General features: G+C 46.1%; 1 protein-coding gene across 2 annotated transcripts in view; it reads right to left on the bottom strand.

The window, feature by feature from the left end:
* Nucleotides 1–14,953, bottom strand: part of SORCS2 (sortilin related VPS10 domain containing receptor 2) — a 130,862-nt gene that overhangs the window by 37,751 nt on the left and 78,158 nt on the right. For both annotated transcript variants that reach the window (XM_077933535.1, XM_077933534.1), the window contains exon 11: nucleotides 8,699–8,801. In XM_077933535.1, the coding sequence (XP_077789661.1) occupies nucleotides 8,699–8,801 (103 nt within the window). The remainder of the gene's footprint in view (nucleotides 1–8,698; nucleotides 8,802–14,953) is intronic.

The raw sequence follows: 14,953 nt of genomic DNA, 5'->3' as shown, positions 1-14,953 counted from the left end.
CACTGCCACCATTGCCACTCCTGAAGGTAAGCCCCCAACTCTGAATGGTACCAATTAAGAGCAAATAGATACAAATGTGAGTAACAAGAACCATTTTCATTCACATTCTTTTGATACTCTGGGTGTTCTTTTTGAACGAATTAAAATTGAACTGAATGAATCCCATTTGATTTAACTGTTAATTCATTCTGAAAAGAATGCCCAGCCTTATTAAGATCAAGGACAAAATTAGTTTTTCTCCAGTCTTCTAGGAGGAAACTGGTTTCCCAGGAGTTCTGCTATGACAGCAAAGAAACTGGGAAAGCTCACTCGGCCTGGACACTTACTAGGTCCTGCTCATCTGAATTATTATGGGCTTAGCAATGTATCCATGAGCATGCTTTTGGTTGGCCTCATCATTGTTTGGATCAACGTGGCTAAGTATCATGTCACAACTTTCCTTCTTTGTGAAGTCAGAAGTTGAGCATTCTCAGTAATTCAGGCTTCCCCGAGTCTCTTCTTCTGCTGAACAATGGCCCCACTGTATCGCGTTGGCTTCCGCCTGTTTCTAACAACCCATCCTCTGCCTTTACTTTCCGATTCTGTTCTGGCAAGCCTGTGCTACATCAGTGTCTACTTCCTTGAAATTTATTCTATAGACAGTAAGTCTTTACAAACAAACAGTAAGTTTTCATCTAATTCTGAAGATCCCTATGTGGCCAGTTTAGTTTTCTGCCATTCTTTCCCTTCACTAGTGTGTGTCGCTGGTATCACACTTCAAAAACGAAGCACTTCATTCCACAGGGGTTTACTTTTTTTCGGTGCTCGTAAAAATCCACTTTCTGAGATGCAATTCAATATATTTTTGCTGTTTCCTCTTCTGTCTTGATGCCTATGTTGACTGTCTCCTCCAAAGTGACTTCCTATTGGTCAAACCCAGAACTTTAATTGCACAGCCCCTGGCTGTCTCTTCTGACTACCAGAGAACAGAAGGCTTTTTGGAGTGTGTATATAGGCGGCTGCCTCTCTCTCGACGCCTTCAAAAGTAACTTTCCAGATATGAGAGACACTCCATTTCACTTCAGTAGTAAGAACTACATTTTAAATTCTAGTTTGCTCCTCAAACTGGTATAAAACAACACATATGACTAACAGGAAGCCACTAGTTGTCTCTTGCTGGGCTGCACAATTTACTACAAGCATCAACACAAAAGTTGATGTTTTCTGATCAGTCGCTGAGCTTGCATCTTCATCCTACACTTTGACAGTGGTCCTACACTTATTGTGTTCTGGCCTTGATCACACACATGCCTCTAAGTTTTGTAAGACCAGGAACATAAAAAAGCACTGAAAGCCAGTCCAAGAAGCAAAATACAAATGCATGCAAAATTCTCCAGTTGCATGACCTTCCCTTCTATGTGCCACGAGGTCAGGTGAGGGAGGGCTTGAGCCAAAGGTCTGTTCCCAATATCCCTGCAGTGAGGGTGGAAGTAAGGCCTGCAGTGAGGGTGGAAGTAAGGCCTGCAGTGAGGGTGGAAGTAAGGCCTCAACTGGTTCTAAGAATTATTTTGTGCAAAATCTGAGGAGAGAATGAGGTGCTAGAATTCTGCACTATACTGCTCCAGACTACTTTGAATGCTCCCATAGAACAAACTCAGGTATATTAAAGAGAGGGCTATGCCTTCTGATATGCTAGCTTTTGATACACCTACTTAAAAGAAAAGTAATTAATTTGGGTCCAGGGAGCATTCAAAAAGATTATTACTCTCACCTGCTGTATAAAGTGATTATACTCATTCTGCATTAAAATGCTATATGTGATGCTCTGTGGAACACCCTCCTATCAGATGTCAAGGAAATGAACAACTACCTGACTTTTAGAAGACATCCGAAGGCAGTGCTCAGAGAGGCTGGGGGAACCCAGTCAGATGGGTGATTATATATAATAAAAAATAAAATTATCATCATCATCATCATCATCATCATCGGGGAAAGAGCTCATCCACACTTCTGTTTGACCCGTGCCTAGAAAGCAAGGGTCCCAGTGGTTTTCCCCTTGCCCTGCTCCTTTCCAAAGGAATACCTGCTCTTTAGCAAAAGATCTGAACAAATGGCAATCCAGGGAAAACCTGAAGTGCTGTTTGCTCCAACTGAACACTAAAGAGTGGCTTTCCCTAGGGGAAAGCAGCAGGAGAAGAGGAAGTGTAGATAAGTCCAGGGTTCCCTGTGACCTCAAAAGGGCTTTGCCTTTTGCGTCTTGTTTTTAAATTGTAGGCTAACTTGTTTCTTTTTTTCCTTTTCCTTTTAATTCATACAGTGCAGCTTTCAAAGTAATTAATAATGAACAGATTTGCATTCAATATTCATTCATTTAATTTTTTTGACTGAGAGGGAGGATTGGAAAAATTATGTGAAAAACACTTCCATCGTGAGAATATAATTTTTAATCCTGTTTGGCGTTGCTGGTGTTCCCTGTTTTTCTCCAGGTGGTTGCTACAGTCTCTTTCCTGGTTTAGTCACATGTGTGATCCAAGCTAAGCAGTACCAGGTTGACATCACTACACTACAGAACATAGCCAATAATATTTGGCAATGTGCTATCACTGAAGGGAAATGAAGTCAACTGAGAGAGATGTTAGGATATTTCCGTTCCACCTTAAGAGAGAGCAGGCTTGTGAGTCACAGAGTCTGCGTATTTCCTGTTGAGGATGTTTATGCTTGCTGTTTCCTTTCGATTTCAGTCGGTCGGAGACACTGACACAGAACGGTCATGTTTTCCTTTGTTCTGTTCAACGCTAAATAAAGTCTGTAAATTATGCTCTCTTCTACGGTGCAAGCTTTCTGGCTGTGGTTCTGCTGATAAAGAACAGTGTGCACAAGCCTGGAATGTGGCAATCTATTTCTGAGGCTTCGTGTCGCTAACTGCTGGATCTGCCTGGCTACGGGAGATCGATGGAAGTCCGGCAGCCGGCTTGGGGCCATGATGGACTATATCTCCCTGGCAGTTTCCCAACAACAAGGTTATGGGCCCAGATTCACAGCACCTACAGGAGAGTAAAGCTGCAACAGACTGCGTTTGAGAGGTATGTGAAAAGCGAAAGCAGCGAGAGCGGAGGCTTTTCTGTTTACCTCAACAAGGAGCCTTTGAACTCCGGCAAGGCTTAATTGGCCTGGGAGCCAAGCCAGGGAGTTCGTGATTAATGGGCTGCCGAGATAATAAGTCTTTGAAGGCATAAAGACTTGGGCTCACGTAAAGACCTGAGATGGATCTTTTACAATCCTCAGAAGTAGCTCCGTGTCCACCGAAGCTAAATGGGCAGAATTATGAAACCTGGGCAAAATGGTGTGAGAGTTTGCTGCGTCAGTTTAGGGTGTGGCATACCGTGAGTGAGGCCCCCCCAGTTCCTCTGACAGAGAGATGGAAAGCCGATGATTCGAAGGCGATTGACGTAATAGTCTTATCCGTATCTCTTGAGGAAATTAAGACGCTGGCTGGCAACACCACTGCACGTGGAATGTGGTATGCTTTGATGAAAGCTCACAACTCAGTTGTCCCAGCCCAGAGTTTGACTGCATCGGAGGTCCAAGCTGTTTCCCAGAATGCGAGTGTATGCAGGGATGCTGAGGGCACCGGTTGCAAGCTGCAGGGGGAGCAGACTGTGATGTCATCCCAGGCAGCATTCCAGCCTCCAGGGGGAGCCAAGGAGTCGGCAGCTGAGAGCTCTGTTTCTCGTGAGAACCAAGGTCATCGCCTTTGCAGAGGCCGGAAAGGCAAAGGTAAACAGGCGTCTGCAGATGGCCAGGAGCGAAGGGAGGGTGAAGAGCCCGCGCCAGTGGAAAACAAGGCTTTGTTAGCTGGCACTGCTTCACCAAAGGCTAAAGGCACGTCTGCTGACCAGAAGCAGGGGGGCAAGCTGCAAAAGCCCACGCCAGTGGAAGACAAGGCTATGTCTGCTGGCACAGCTTCACCAAAGGCTAAAGGCACGTCTGCTGGCCAGGAGCAGCAGGGGGGCAAGCTGCAAAAGCCCAAGCAAGTGGAAAACAAGGGTTTGCTTGCTGTGAAGGCTGCTCCAACAGCCAAAGGCAGCTTTGTTGTTGATTCGGGCTGTACCCGCCACATCTCAAAGGATCGGCACCTCTTTATCTCCTTCAAGCCTCAGGAAGGTGAGATCCACCTGGCTGATGGAAGGACGTTGCAAATTGCAGGAGAAGGGACTGTGAAACTTGCAAGTTTGCATACAACCATCAGTAATGTACTGTATGTTCCTGGAGCTGCAAGCAATTTATTGAGCGTCCCGCAGCTTACTGGACGTGGTTTTCAGATTTCCTTCAAGAGGAGCGTCTGTGTCATCAGTAAAGGCAAAGAGGACTATTTGCATGCAAAGTTTATGGATGGTTTGTTCCATATAACTTATGAGGACACTGCTGTTGTATCTAATGCTGATTCTTGTTGTGTTGCACAAACTAACAAAGTTCTTCATGCAGGTTGCATTCATGAAGCGCATCGAAGGTTTGGTCACCTCTCTTGGAAGGCACTGGCCAAGATGCCAGAGATGGTTGAGGGTTTGAACATCAAACCCTGTAAATATCACATGAAATGTGTATCTTGTGCTGAGAACAAGGTGAAGGTTGCTCCAAAAGGCAAAGAGTCTAGCAGGCAGGCTTCCAAACCCTACCAGCTAGTGCACGCAGACCTGGTTGGGCCACTTACGCCCTCTTTAGGAGGAGCAAGGTTCTTCATGGTTCTAATTGATTCTTTTTCTAGGTACATTCATGTGTTTTTGCTCGAACAGAAATCACAAGCGTTTCCGAAGTTTAAGGCATTCTGTGCTTGGTTGGAGAATGCTCACGGTAAACGTATTTCCTGTCTTTTTACCGATCGGGGCGGGGAATTCACTTCTCAGCAGTTTGAAGCTTTCCTGACTGAGAAGGGAATCCAGCATGACATGTCAACCCCCAGATCGCCATGGATGAATGGGCTTGCGGAGAGAGCAAATCAAACATTGCTGCAAGGAATGAAAACCTTGTTGCATGATGCCAATCTCCCTGATAAGTTTTGGGGGGAAGCTTTGGGGAATCTGGTTTACTCCGTTAATCGCAGATTGTCATCACCCATTGGTTGTACCCCCTATGAGAAGATGTTTGGCAAGAAACCCAATACCAAACACATGAGAATTTTTGGTTCTGACATGTGGGTACGCACCCCACAAACCAACAAGCTTGGGAAGCGTGGGGCACATGGTTTGTTCATGGGGTACGAAAAAGGTGCATACAGGGTATGGATGACTGACTCAAAATCCATAAAGTTCACAAGGAGTGTTGAGTACAATCCTAAGTGGGGGGAAAATGTGGGAATTTTCCAGAGTTACCCAGAGGAGGATGAAGGTGATGTCAAGCAAGCAGCTAAAGCTGAGGAAGCTGCTGAGGAAACTGAGGATGATGATGATGATGATGATGATGATGATCAGAGTTCGGATTCCAGTTCATTGGGCGGCGCTGCTGCTGATGTCAGTGAGAGTGATGACACAGCAGACTACAAGAGTGCAAAGGCCTCAGTCAGACCATCTGATGCGTCTGACAATGAACTGGAAGAACCACTGTTCACCATTGGTCACTTTTCTCCTAAGAAAGAGGAGATGAGTCCAGAAGACTTGCGTCTGGTTCGCAGGTCTGAAAGGGCGACCAAAGGCAGACCTCCTAAGAGATTTGCTGATGAGTTTGCTAAGACTGCAACTGCTGTTCTTAGTAGCTCAGAGAAGGTGTGGGAACCTTCAAGCTTCAAAGAGGTTCAGGAGTTAACCTCTAAAGATGCTGAGCCTTGGCTTAATGCCATGAAGGCTGAAGTTGATTCCTTGAACAGGAACCAAACTTGGGAGCTGGTACCGGTAGTCCCAGGTATGAGACTGGTTGGCAGCAAATGGGTCTTCAAGGCCAAGACAGACCCGAATGGCAAGGTTGTCAGACACAAAGCCAGATTGGTTGCCAGAGGTTTTTCACAGGTACCAGGACAGGATTACCACGAGACCTACTCACCCACCGTCAAATATGAGAGCATTCGGCTGATGCTCAAGATCGCTGCGGAGGAGAAACTGCATGTTTCTCATCATGACATTAATACAGCTTTTTTGTACGGGATTTTGAACGAGGAGCTGTTTATGCTTCCACCTGACGGGATGCAGATACAGAAGGGAATGGTCTGTAAACTGCGGAAATCCTTATATGGTCTCAAGCAGAGTGCTAGATGTTGGAACACAAAACTCACTGAAACGTTGCTTTCTCTAGGTTTTCACCAGGGCAAAGCTGATCCATGTGTGTTTGTCAAGGAGGAGGGGCAAAACAAACTGTATTGTTTATGTTTTGTTGATGATCTTCTGATGTTTTGGAAGAATCAGGCTTTCTACCAAAGCACCCTAGCTCAGCTGAAGGAGCACTTTGACATGAAGGATCTTGGTGAGGTATCCAACTATCTTTCTCTGCAGGTGGAGAAGGACCAAGCAGGTAATTTTCTGGTACACCAAACACAGAAAATTGCTGATGTATTAACCAGGTTGAATTTGGTTGATGCAAACCCAGCAGACACACCGATGGTGACAGGTTACCAGGTAGATAGTACTGCTGAAGCGTTTTCTGACGCAACGCTGTACAGATGCGTTCTAGGCAAGCTGAATTTCATTGCCAGATGTTCAAGACCTGACATAGCTGTAAGCTGTAATCTGCTTAGCAGACATGCCAACAATCCTACGGTTCAGGATTGGAAAGCTCTGAAGCGCATAGCCCGCTATTTGAAAGGGACTATGCACTACAGGCTGAGGTTCACCAGTCAGAAGACTGGAGGTCTTGAAATCTTTGCAGATGCAAGTTTTGGAAGTGACACCACGGATGGTACAAGCACTTCTGGTGTGTGCTACATGTACAACCACTGCCTGTTTGACTGGTTGTGCAAGAAGCAAACAACAGTGAGCCTAAGTTCCTGTGAAGCAGAACTCAATGCTCTGTCATTTTCACTCATGGATTGTGAATGGTTGATGCAACTGTTTAAGGACATCGGGGTTTCTGTGAAATGTCCTATACAAGTGTATCAAGACAATAGATCGTGTTTGGCTTTGCTGAACTCCGAGAGTTGCAAGCAAAGAACCAAGTACTTGCAGATTAAGCTACATCGTGCAAGAGAGTGTATTCAGAAAGGACTGATTCAGGTGTCCTACATGCCAGGAAATGAAATTCCTGCTGATCTGTTGTCTAAGGTTGTTAACAAAGAACAACTTAAGGTTTATGTACAAAGGTTGCAATTGAGTGAACCACGGGTACAACAGGTTACACGGAAAGGGGGAGGATGTTAGGATATTTCCGTTCCACCTTAAGAGAGAGCAGGCTTGTGAGTCACAGAGTCTGCGTATTTCCTGTTGAGGATGTTTATGCTTGCTGTTTCCTTTCGATTTCAGTCGGTCGGAGACACTGACACAGAACGGTCATGTTTTCCTTTTGTTCTGTTCAACGCTAAATAAAGTCTGTAAATTATGCTCTCTTCTACGGTGCAAGCTTTCTGGCTGTGGTTCTGCTGATAAAGAACAGTGTGCACAAGCCTGGAATGTGGCAATCTATTTCTGAGGCTTCGTGTCGCTAACTGCTGGATCTGCCTGGCTACGGGAGATCGATGGAAGTCCGGCAGCCGGCTTGGGGCCATGATGGACTATATCTCCCTGGCAGTTTCCCAACAAGAGAGGGCAAGAAAAAGGTACTGCACTGAATAGGCAAATATTTTTTCCCAGTGGCTCTGATAATTCTGATGTTGTATCAATGGCGCTTTTGGTTCACCCCCTGCAAGCAACACTACAGTGGCAGGGCCTTGGGAAAGTGTCTGCAATCAGTTACTCCAGGCGTGGAGCACTAAGGGAAAGAGCCAGGTTGTTTGTTCAGACAGAGCTGAATCACCTTGCACCAAGCTAGGGCAGCAGAAATTTATCATGGATAAATTTATCATGGCAAAAAGCATTTGCATGCACTTGGTTAATTATGTTCCACGATATCTCAGTCTGTCTTCAAACTTCAGTTAATTCATACGTGAACTACAGTAGTGAAGAGGAGGAACAGACAGATTCAGTCCTTCACCCCCAGCTTCTCCCTCCCACCCCTGCTTTCACCCCACTGTCCCATCTCCCCTTCTGCTCATGGGATTGTTTCTCTTGCTCCCACTGGATGTTCTGCACTCAGGGCAAGAGTGCAAGGGCTGTGGGTCTGTGAACTGCACAGCGTCATGTGGCTTTCCCCTGGGCTCTCTCTCTCCTCCTGGGTGCAGTGTGCTTGGTGCTCAACTTGCCTGGAGAAAGAGGGGAGCACAACACTCCACACAGCACCCAGTGGCTCCCACCTTCCTCCTACCAAGTGCTTGTTGCTGCCACTGCCTCTTCTTTCCCTTGTCAGGAATAAAAAGAATTAGATACACTGCATTTTCCTCTCCACCTAGGGTGTGGCATCTGTGGTGATGGCATCAACAGGTACAGCAAGGTAAAAGCAAGACAGAGGAGAGAGCCCCATCCTTGGTCATTTCTGTGCTGCTTTATTCTTCAAGCACAATGAAAATAATCAGGCACACATGAAGTAAGTTAACTGCTTTATATGGATAGATAATATGCAATGGAGAATTGGTTAAATATCATATAATATTATGTAACTTTTTGACCAATGAACACCACACACAAAGTGCACTCTCTTTTTTTACCTGCCCCCATTATGAGTCCTGGTGCTGTATCCTTGGTATGAACCATTCCTGACACATATGGATTGTCTGGCCAGCGGAGATGGAGGTGAAGGTGGCAATCAGGCTATAAAGATAACAAAGAAAAGTCTTTGTTTTTAGCAGAATGGCAGGAATGCCTCTAATTTTTGAAACAGCCACACACTATGGGTAAATGGTATGTAATGACAGCTCTCTCTGGAGAGACAAGGGTAATTATTTCATGAAGACACACTATTAGTACAGCTACTATTTCTGCTTTGACTACTGCTCCTGTGCTGATGTAATGTGCAGTAATGCCAACAGCACAGTGAAGCAGACCCTGTACTGAGATATTACCCTATTGTATCTCTAAGAGCATTAGCACTGTTAGATTTTGGTGGTCTTTGAAAAAGTCACCCATCCTTTGCTTAATCAGATTGAAATTGTAGCAGGAAAAAACATCAAGACACAATCAACTAACTAACCAGCAAAAATGTGTTGTCACAGGGATGTTTTACATAGTCACCATAGTCACTTTGAGAAATATATTTTAAAGAGAATTCTCCTAGTTCAGGGTAATTTATACTTCTTTCTGTACTGGAATAAGACATATCTCCCATATATATCAGACAACCCCGTGGTTTTCTACTGTATCTAATTTCTTCCTCCAGGCTTGGAAGTTATTGTGATTATTACAAGTAAATAAAGAAGATTCATTGCAAAATCAAAAGTAATATCCCTGTTACTCACACCCTTCTGCTTCCAAAAAAATAAAAATAAAATGCAAAGGTTAACCAATCACATTTTTCCAAAGATGATAATTTGTGGTCATCAGTTGTAAACTATGCTTATTCTTATTCACAATTTATTTATCATTGATATTTCTATCCTGCTCTTCACCCTAAGAAGGGTGGAAATAAAAAACAATAATAATCAAAATCTGTAATAGAAACATTACATTTCCACAGATCCACAGTTGATGATTAGAGGATCTGACAAAAAAATACTTTCTGCATTTTTTTCAACAAAGAATCACTGTCCAAAGAATCACCCTCCCAGTCATTCACTGGAGTCTCTTCAAGCTTAGATCCGGGACTTCACAAATGTATTAAGAGAGGGGTCAGCTACACTTCCGATTTTCCTGTGTCTAGAAAGTTTGGGTCCCAGCAGCTTTCCCCTTGCCCTGCTCCTTTCCCAAGGGAAACCCACTCTAAATCGGAGCAAACATCAATCCGGAAAAAACTTGTAGTTTGTTCCAGCTGAGAGCTAAAGATTGGTTTTCCCTGGGGGAAAGCAATTGGTCAAAAGGAATTGTGGATGAGCCCAGATATGATCTGTCAAACTCATTTTTTCTCAGTTTCACATTTTCCCAACATGAAGTTCAGTTTTCCACATTTCTGCAGCAGTCTGTAATTTTCACAACTCTCCTAACAGACACATATCTGTATGCAATTTCTTCCAACACAGTGCATACACTATTTTCACTAATATATGCATTTATATGCACACTTTACCCCCAGTAAATATATTTTAAATGCTGTATTGTTTTAACACTTGATTGGAGGAAACCCAGCCAGATGGGCAGGGTTTAAATAAATTATTATTATTATTATTATTATTATTATTATTATTATTATTATTATTATTCACACCACTTGGCTGGAGAATGGCATTGCAAAATATCAATTGCAAAAGCGTGAATTTCAAAGGATGACTGCATTTCAATGGATTGTTTCAGAACGTGCAAATTAGGTTGGGGGGGGTCAGAAGCTGCTTTAGGGTACTTCACCCCCTTTTGGCTCCCTAACCCACAAAACAGCCGCTCACAGCCTCTCCTGGACCTGGGATCTCTTGAGGCTGAGTTTCAAACAACTTCCTCTTTTGCCACTCTTTCTTCGCTCCTATGCTGCCCCTATCCTCCATTTCCACAAGTTCCTACTTCTTCCTATGCATTGCCTCTGTGTGTTCTAAGGTCTGTAAGCATTTTAGCATGACTCACGCTCCCTGCCTGTTCAGCATTTAGACACACATACACACCCCGCCACCTCTACTGTCAATGGCAATACAGTGGTGCCTCGCAAGACGAAATTAATTCGTTCCGCAAGTCTCTTCGTCTTGCGAGTTTTTCGTCTTGCGATGCACGGTTTCCCATAGGAATGCATTGAAAATCAATTAATGCGTTCCTATGGAAACCGCCTTCAGACCAGGTCCGGGGACAGTCTGTCCCCCGACCTCTTCTGAAGGCTGGGGGGGGGGGGACAAGGGCTTTTCTTCCCACCCCCAGCATTTTAAAAAACCCCGGGACAGCGGAGGACTTCTCCACTGTCCGGGGCGATCTTAAAATGCTGGCGGGCAGCATTTTAAAATCGCCCGGGACAGCGGAGGACTTCTCCCTGTCCGGGGCTATTTAAAAGCCCCTGGGAAGGCAGGCAGGGGGGACAAAGACTTTTGCCCCCCGCCAGCCTTCAGAAGAGGTCCTGGACCTCTTCTGAAGGCAGGCAGGGGTTAGCAAAGACTTTTGCCCCCCGCTGGGGGGCAGCGCGTTTCTCCGCTGTCCCGGACGGCTTTTGAAGGCAGGCTTTTGAAAGCCGTCCGGGACAGCGGAGAAACGCAGCGCGCCATTCCCGTTGTCCCCCGACTTGGCTAGAAGGCTGGCGGGGGGGAGAAGCCTGCTCCTCCCCGTCGCCAGCCCCGCAAACTCGGGAGACAGCGGGAGAGGTGCAGCGCGCCCTTCCCGCTGTCCCCCGACTTGGCTAGAAGCCTGGCGGGGGGGAGAAGCCTGCTCCTCCCCGTCGCCAGCCCCGCAAACTCGGGAGACAGCGGGAGAGGTGCAGCGCGCCCTTCCCGCTGTCCCCCGACTTGGCTAGAAGCCTGGCGGGGGGGAGAAGCCTGCTCCTCCCCGTCGCCAGCCCCGCAAACTCGGGAGACAGTGGGAGAGGTGCAGCGCGCCCTTCCCGCTGTCCCCCGACTTGGCTAGAAGCTTGGCGGGGGGGGGGGAGAGAAGCCTGCTCCTCCCCGTCGCCAGCCCCGCAAACTCGGGGGACAACGGGAGAGGCGCAGCGCGCCATCCCGCTGTCTCCCGACATGGTTTGGAGGCTGGCGGAGGGCTTCCTCCTCCCCCAGCCCCGCAAGCTCCCAGAGCGATGCCAAAGCTGCGCGCAGCTTCGGCATGGCTCTGGGTCCCGTTCTGGGGGAGGGGGAAGCTCGGGCTTCCCCCGCCCCAGCCCCACGCCTGGCGGTGGGGGAATAAATTTTTTTCCCTTTATTTCCCTCCGCCCCCCCCCCGCCAGGCTTCGGAGGAGGTCCGAGGACAGTGGGGAAGACGCGCTGCGCTTCCCCGCTGTCCCGGAGATTTCCCTATGGGCTTTCGTCTTGCGAAGCAAGCCCATAGGGAAATTTGTTTTGCGAAGCGCCTCCAAAACGGAAAACCCTTTCGTCTAGCGGGTTTTCCGTCTTGCGAGGCGTTCGTCTTGCGGGGTACCACTGTACAGCCTGCCTTGCCCTAAGGACAGGATAAATTGCCCTCCTGTTCTTATCCTTGGCCCAGTCTCTCCTCAGCAACCTGCCTCTTTTCTTCCCAACGCTTTTGCCTTTTCTTCCTACCTTCCGTCCCTTCTGATTCTTGCTTTTACTTCACTACTCTCTCCCCTTGTCCTCCAGCAGTCCCATCTCGGTTCCCTAACTCCAAGTTTCTCTTTCTCCTGGTTAGACACCTCCTCAGGTTTTCCTATTCTATGTCCTCCACGCAGCTACCCCTGTTCTTGGGTGCTTCCACACTAGACATTAACTTTGGAATTGCCATGCTTCAGTCACTCACTTTTTATGGGACATCCACACAACAGTGTTATCCAATCATTGGCACCCAGTATTTTTCCTGTCCCCTTCATGGATCACTGCCCCCTTCATGGATCACTGCCTTGCCGTGGCGAAGGGGCTTGAAGAACTCAGAGAAGCTATGAACTACGCCGAGCAGGGCACACAAGATGAACAAGTCATAGTGGAGAGTTTTGACCAAACGTGATCCACCTGGAGGAGGAACCGGCAAGCCACTCCAGTATCCTGCCAAGAAAACTCCATGGACAAAGACAACAGGCATATAAAAGTTATGACGCTGGAAGATGAGCCCCTCAGGTCGGAAGGCGTCCAACATGCTACTGGGGAAGAGCGGAGGGCAAGTACAAGTAGATCCAGAGCTGATGAAGCGGCTGGGCCAAAGCCGAAAGGACGCTCAGTTGCGGATATGCCTGGAAGCGAAAGGAAAGTCCAATGCTGTAAAGAAAAATATTGCATAGGAACCTGGAATGTAAGAACCATGAACCTGGGTAAGTTGGAGGTGGTCAAAAATGAGATGGCAAGAATAAATATTGACATCCTGGGCATCAGTGAACTAAAATGGACGGGAATGGGCGAATTCAGTTCGGATGACCATCACATCTACTACTGTGGGCAAGAAACCCGTAAAAGAAATGGAGTGGCCCTCATAGTCAACAAAAGAGTGGCGAAAGCTGTACTAGGATGCAATCTCAAAAATGATAGAATGATCTCGATACGAATCCAAGGCAGACCTTTTAACATCACAGTAATCCAAGTTTATGCACCAACTACTGGCGCTGAAGAAACTGAAATTGACCAGTTCTATGAAGACTTACAAGACCTTATAGAAGTGACACCAAAGAAGGATGTTCTTCTCATTATAGGGGATTGGAATGCTAAAGTAGGGAGTCAAGAGATAAAAGGAACAACTGGCAAGTTTGGCCTTGGAGTTCAAAACGAAGCAGGGCAAAGGCTAATAGAGTTCTGCCAAGAGAACAAGCTGGTCATCACAAACACTCTTTTCCAACAACACAAGAGACGACTCTACACATGGACATCACCAGATGGACAGCATCGAAATCAGATTGATTATATTCTCTGCAGCCAAAGATGGAGAAGCTCTATACAGTCAGCAAAAACAAGACCTGGAGCTGACTGTGGCTCAGATCATCAGCTTCTTATAGCAAAATTCAAGCTTAAACTGAAGAAAGTAGGAAAAACCACTGGGCCAGTAAGATACAATCTAAGTCAAATCCCTTATGAATACACAGTGGAAGTGAGGAACAGGTTTAAGGATTTAGATTTGGTGGACAGAGTGCCTGAAGAACTATGGATGGAGGCTCGTAACATTGTACAGGAGGCAGCAACGAAAACCATCCCAATGAAAAGGAAATGCAAGAAAGCAAAGTGGCTGTCCAACGAGGCCTTACAAATAGCGGAGGAGAGAAGGCAAGCAAAATGTGAGGGAGATAGTGAAAGATACAGGAAATTGAATGCAGATTTCCAAAGAATAGCAAGGAGAGACAAGAAGGCCTTCTTAAACGAGCAATGCAAACAAATAGAGGAAAACAACAGAATGGGAAGAACCAGAGATCTGTTCAAGAAAATTGGAGATATGAAAGGAACATTTCGTACAAAGATTACCATAATAAAGGACAAAAGTGGTAAGGACCTAACAGAAGCAGAAGACATCAAGAAGAGGTGGCAAGAATACACAGAGGAATTATACCAGAAGGATATGGATGTCTCGTACACCCCAGGTAGTGTGGTTGCTGACCTTGAGCCAGACATCCTGGAAAGTGAAGTCAAATGGGCCTTAGAAAGCACTGCAAATAACAAGGCCAGTGGAAGTGATGGTATTCCAGCTGAACTATTTAAAATTTTAAAAGATGATGCTGTTAAGGTGCTACACTCAATATGCCAGCAAATTTGGAAAACTCAGCAGTGGCCAGAAGATTGGAGAAGATCAGTCTACATCCCAATCCCAAAGAAAGGCAGTGCCAAAGAATGCTCCAACTACCGCACAATTGCACTCATTTCACACGCTAGCAAGGTTATGCTTAAAATTCTACAAGGAAGGCTCAAGCAGTATGTGGATCGAGAACTCCCAGAAGTGCAAGCTGGATTTAGAAGAGGCAGAGGAACCAGAGACCAAATTGCTGGATATGGAACTGGATATGGAACAACTGATTGGTTCAAAATTGGGAAAGGAGTACGGCAAGGCTGCATTTTGTCTCCCTGCTTATTTAATTTGTATGCAGAATACATCATGCGAAAGGCTGGGCTGGATGAATCCCAAGCTGGAATTAAGATTGCCGGAAGAAATATCAACAACCTCAGATATGCAGATGACACAACCTTGATGGCAGAAAGTGAGGAGGAATTAAAGAACCTTTTAATGAGGGTGAAAGAGGAGAGCGCAAAATATGGTCTGAAGCTCAACAT

The sequence above is a fragment of the Podarcis muralis genome, chromosome 8, assembly GCF_964188315.1.
Source record: "Podarcis muralis chromosome 8, rPodMur119.hap1.1, whole genome shotgun sequence".
NCBI classification, from domain to species: Eukaryota; Metazoa; Chordata; class Lepidosauria; order Squamata; family Lacertidae; genus Podarcis; species Podarcis muralis.
The sequence above is the reverse complement of the archived record's forward strand: the minus strand, read 5'-3'. Positions and strand labels throughout refer to the sequence as shown.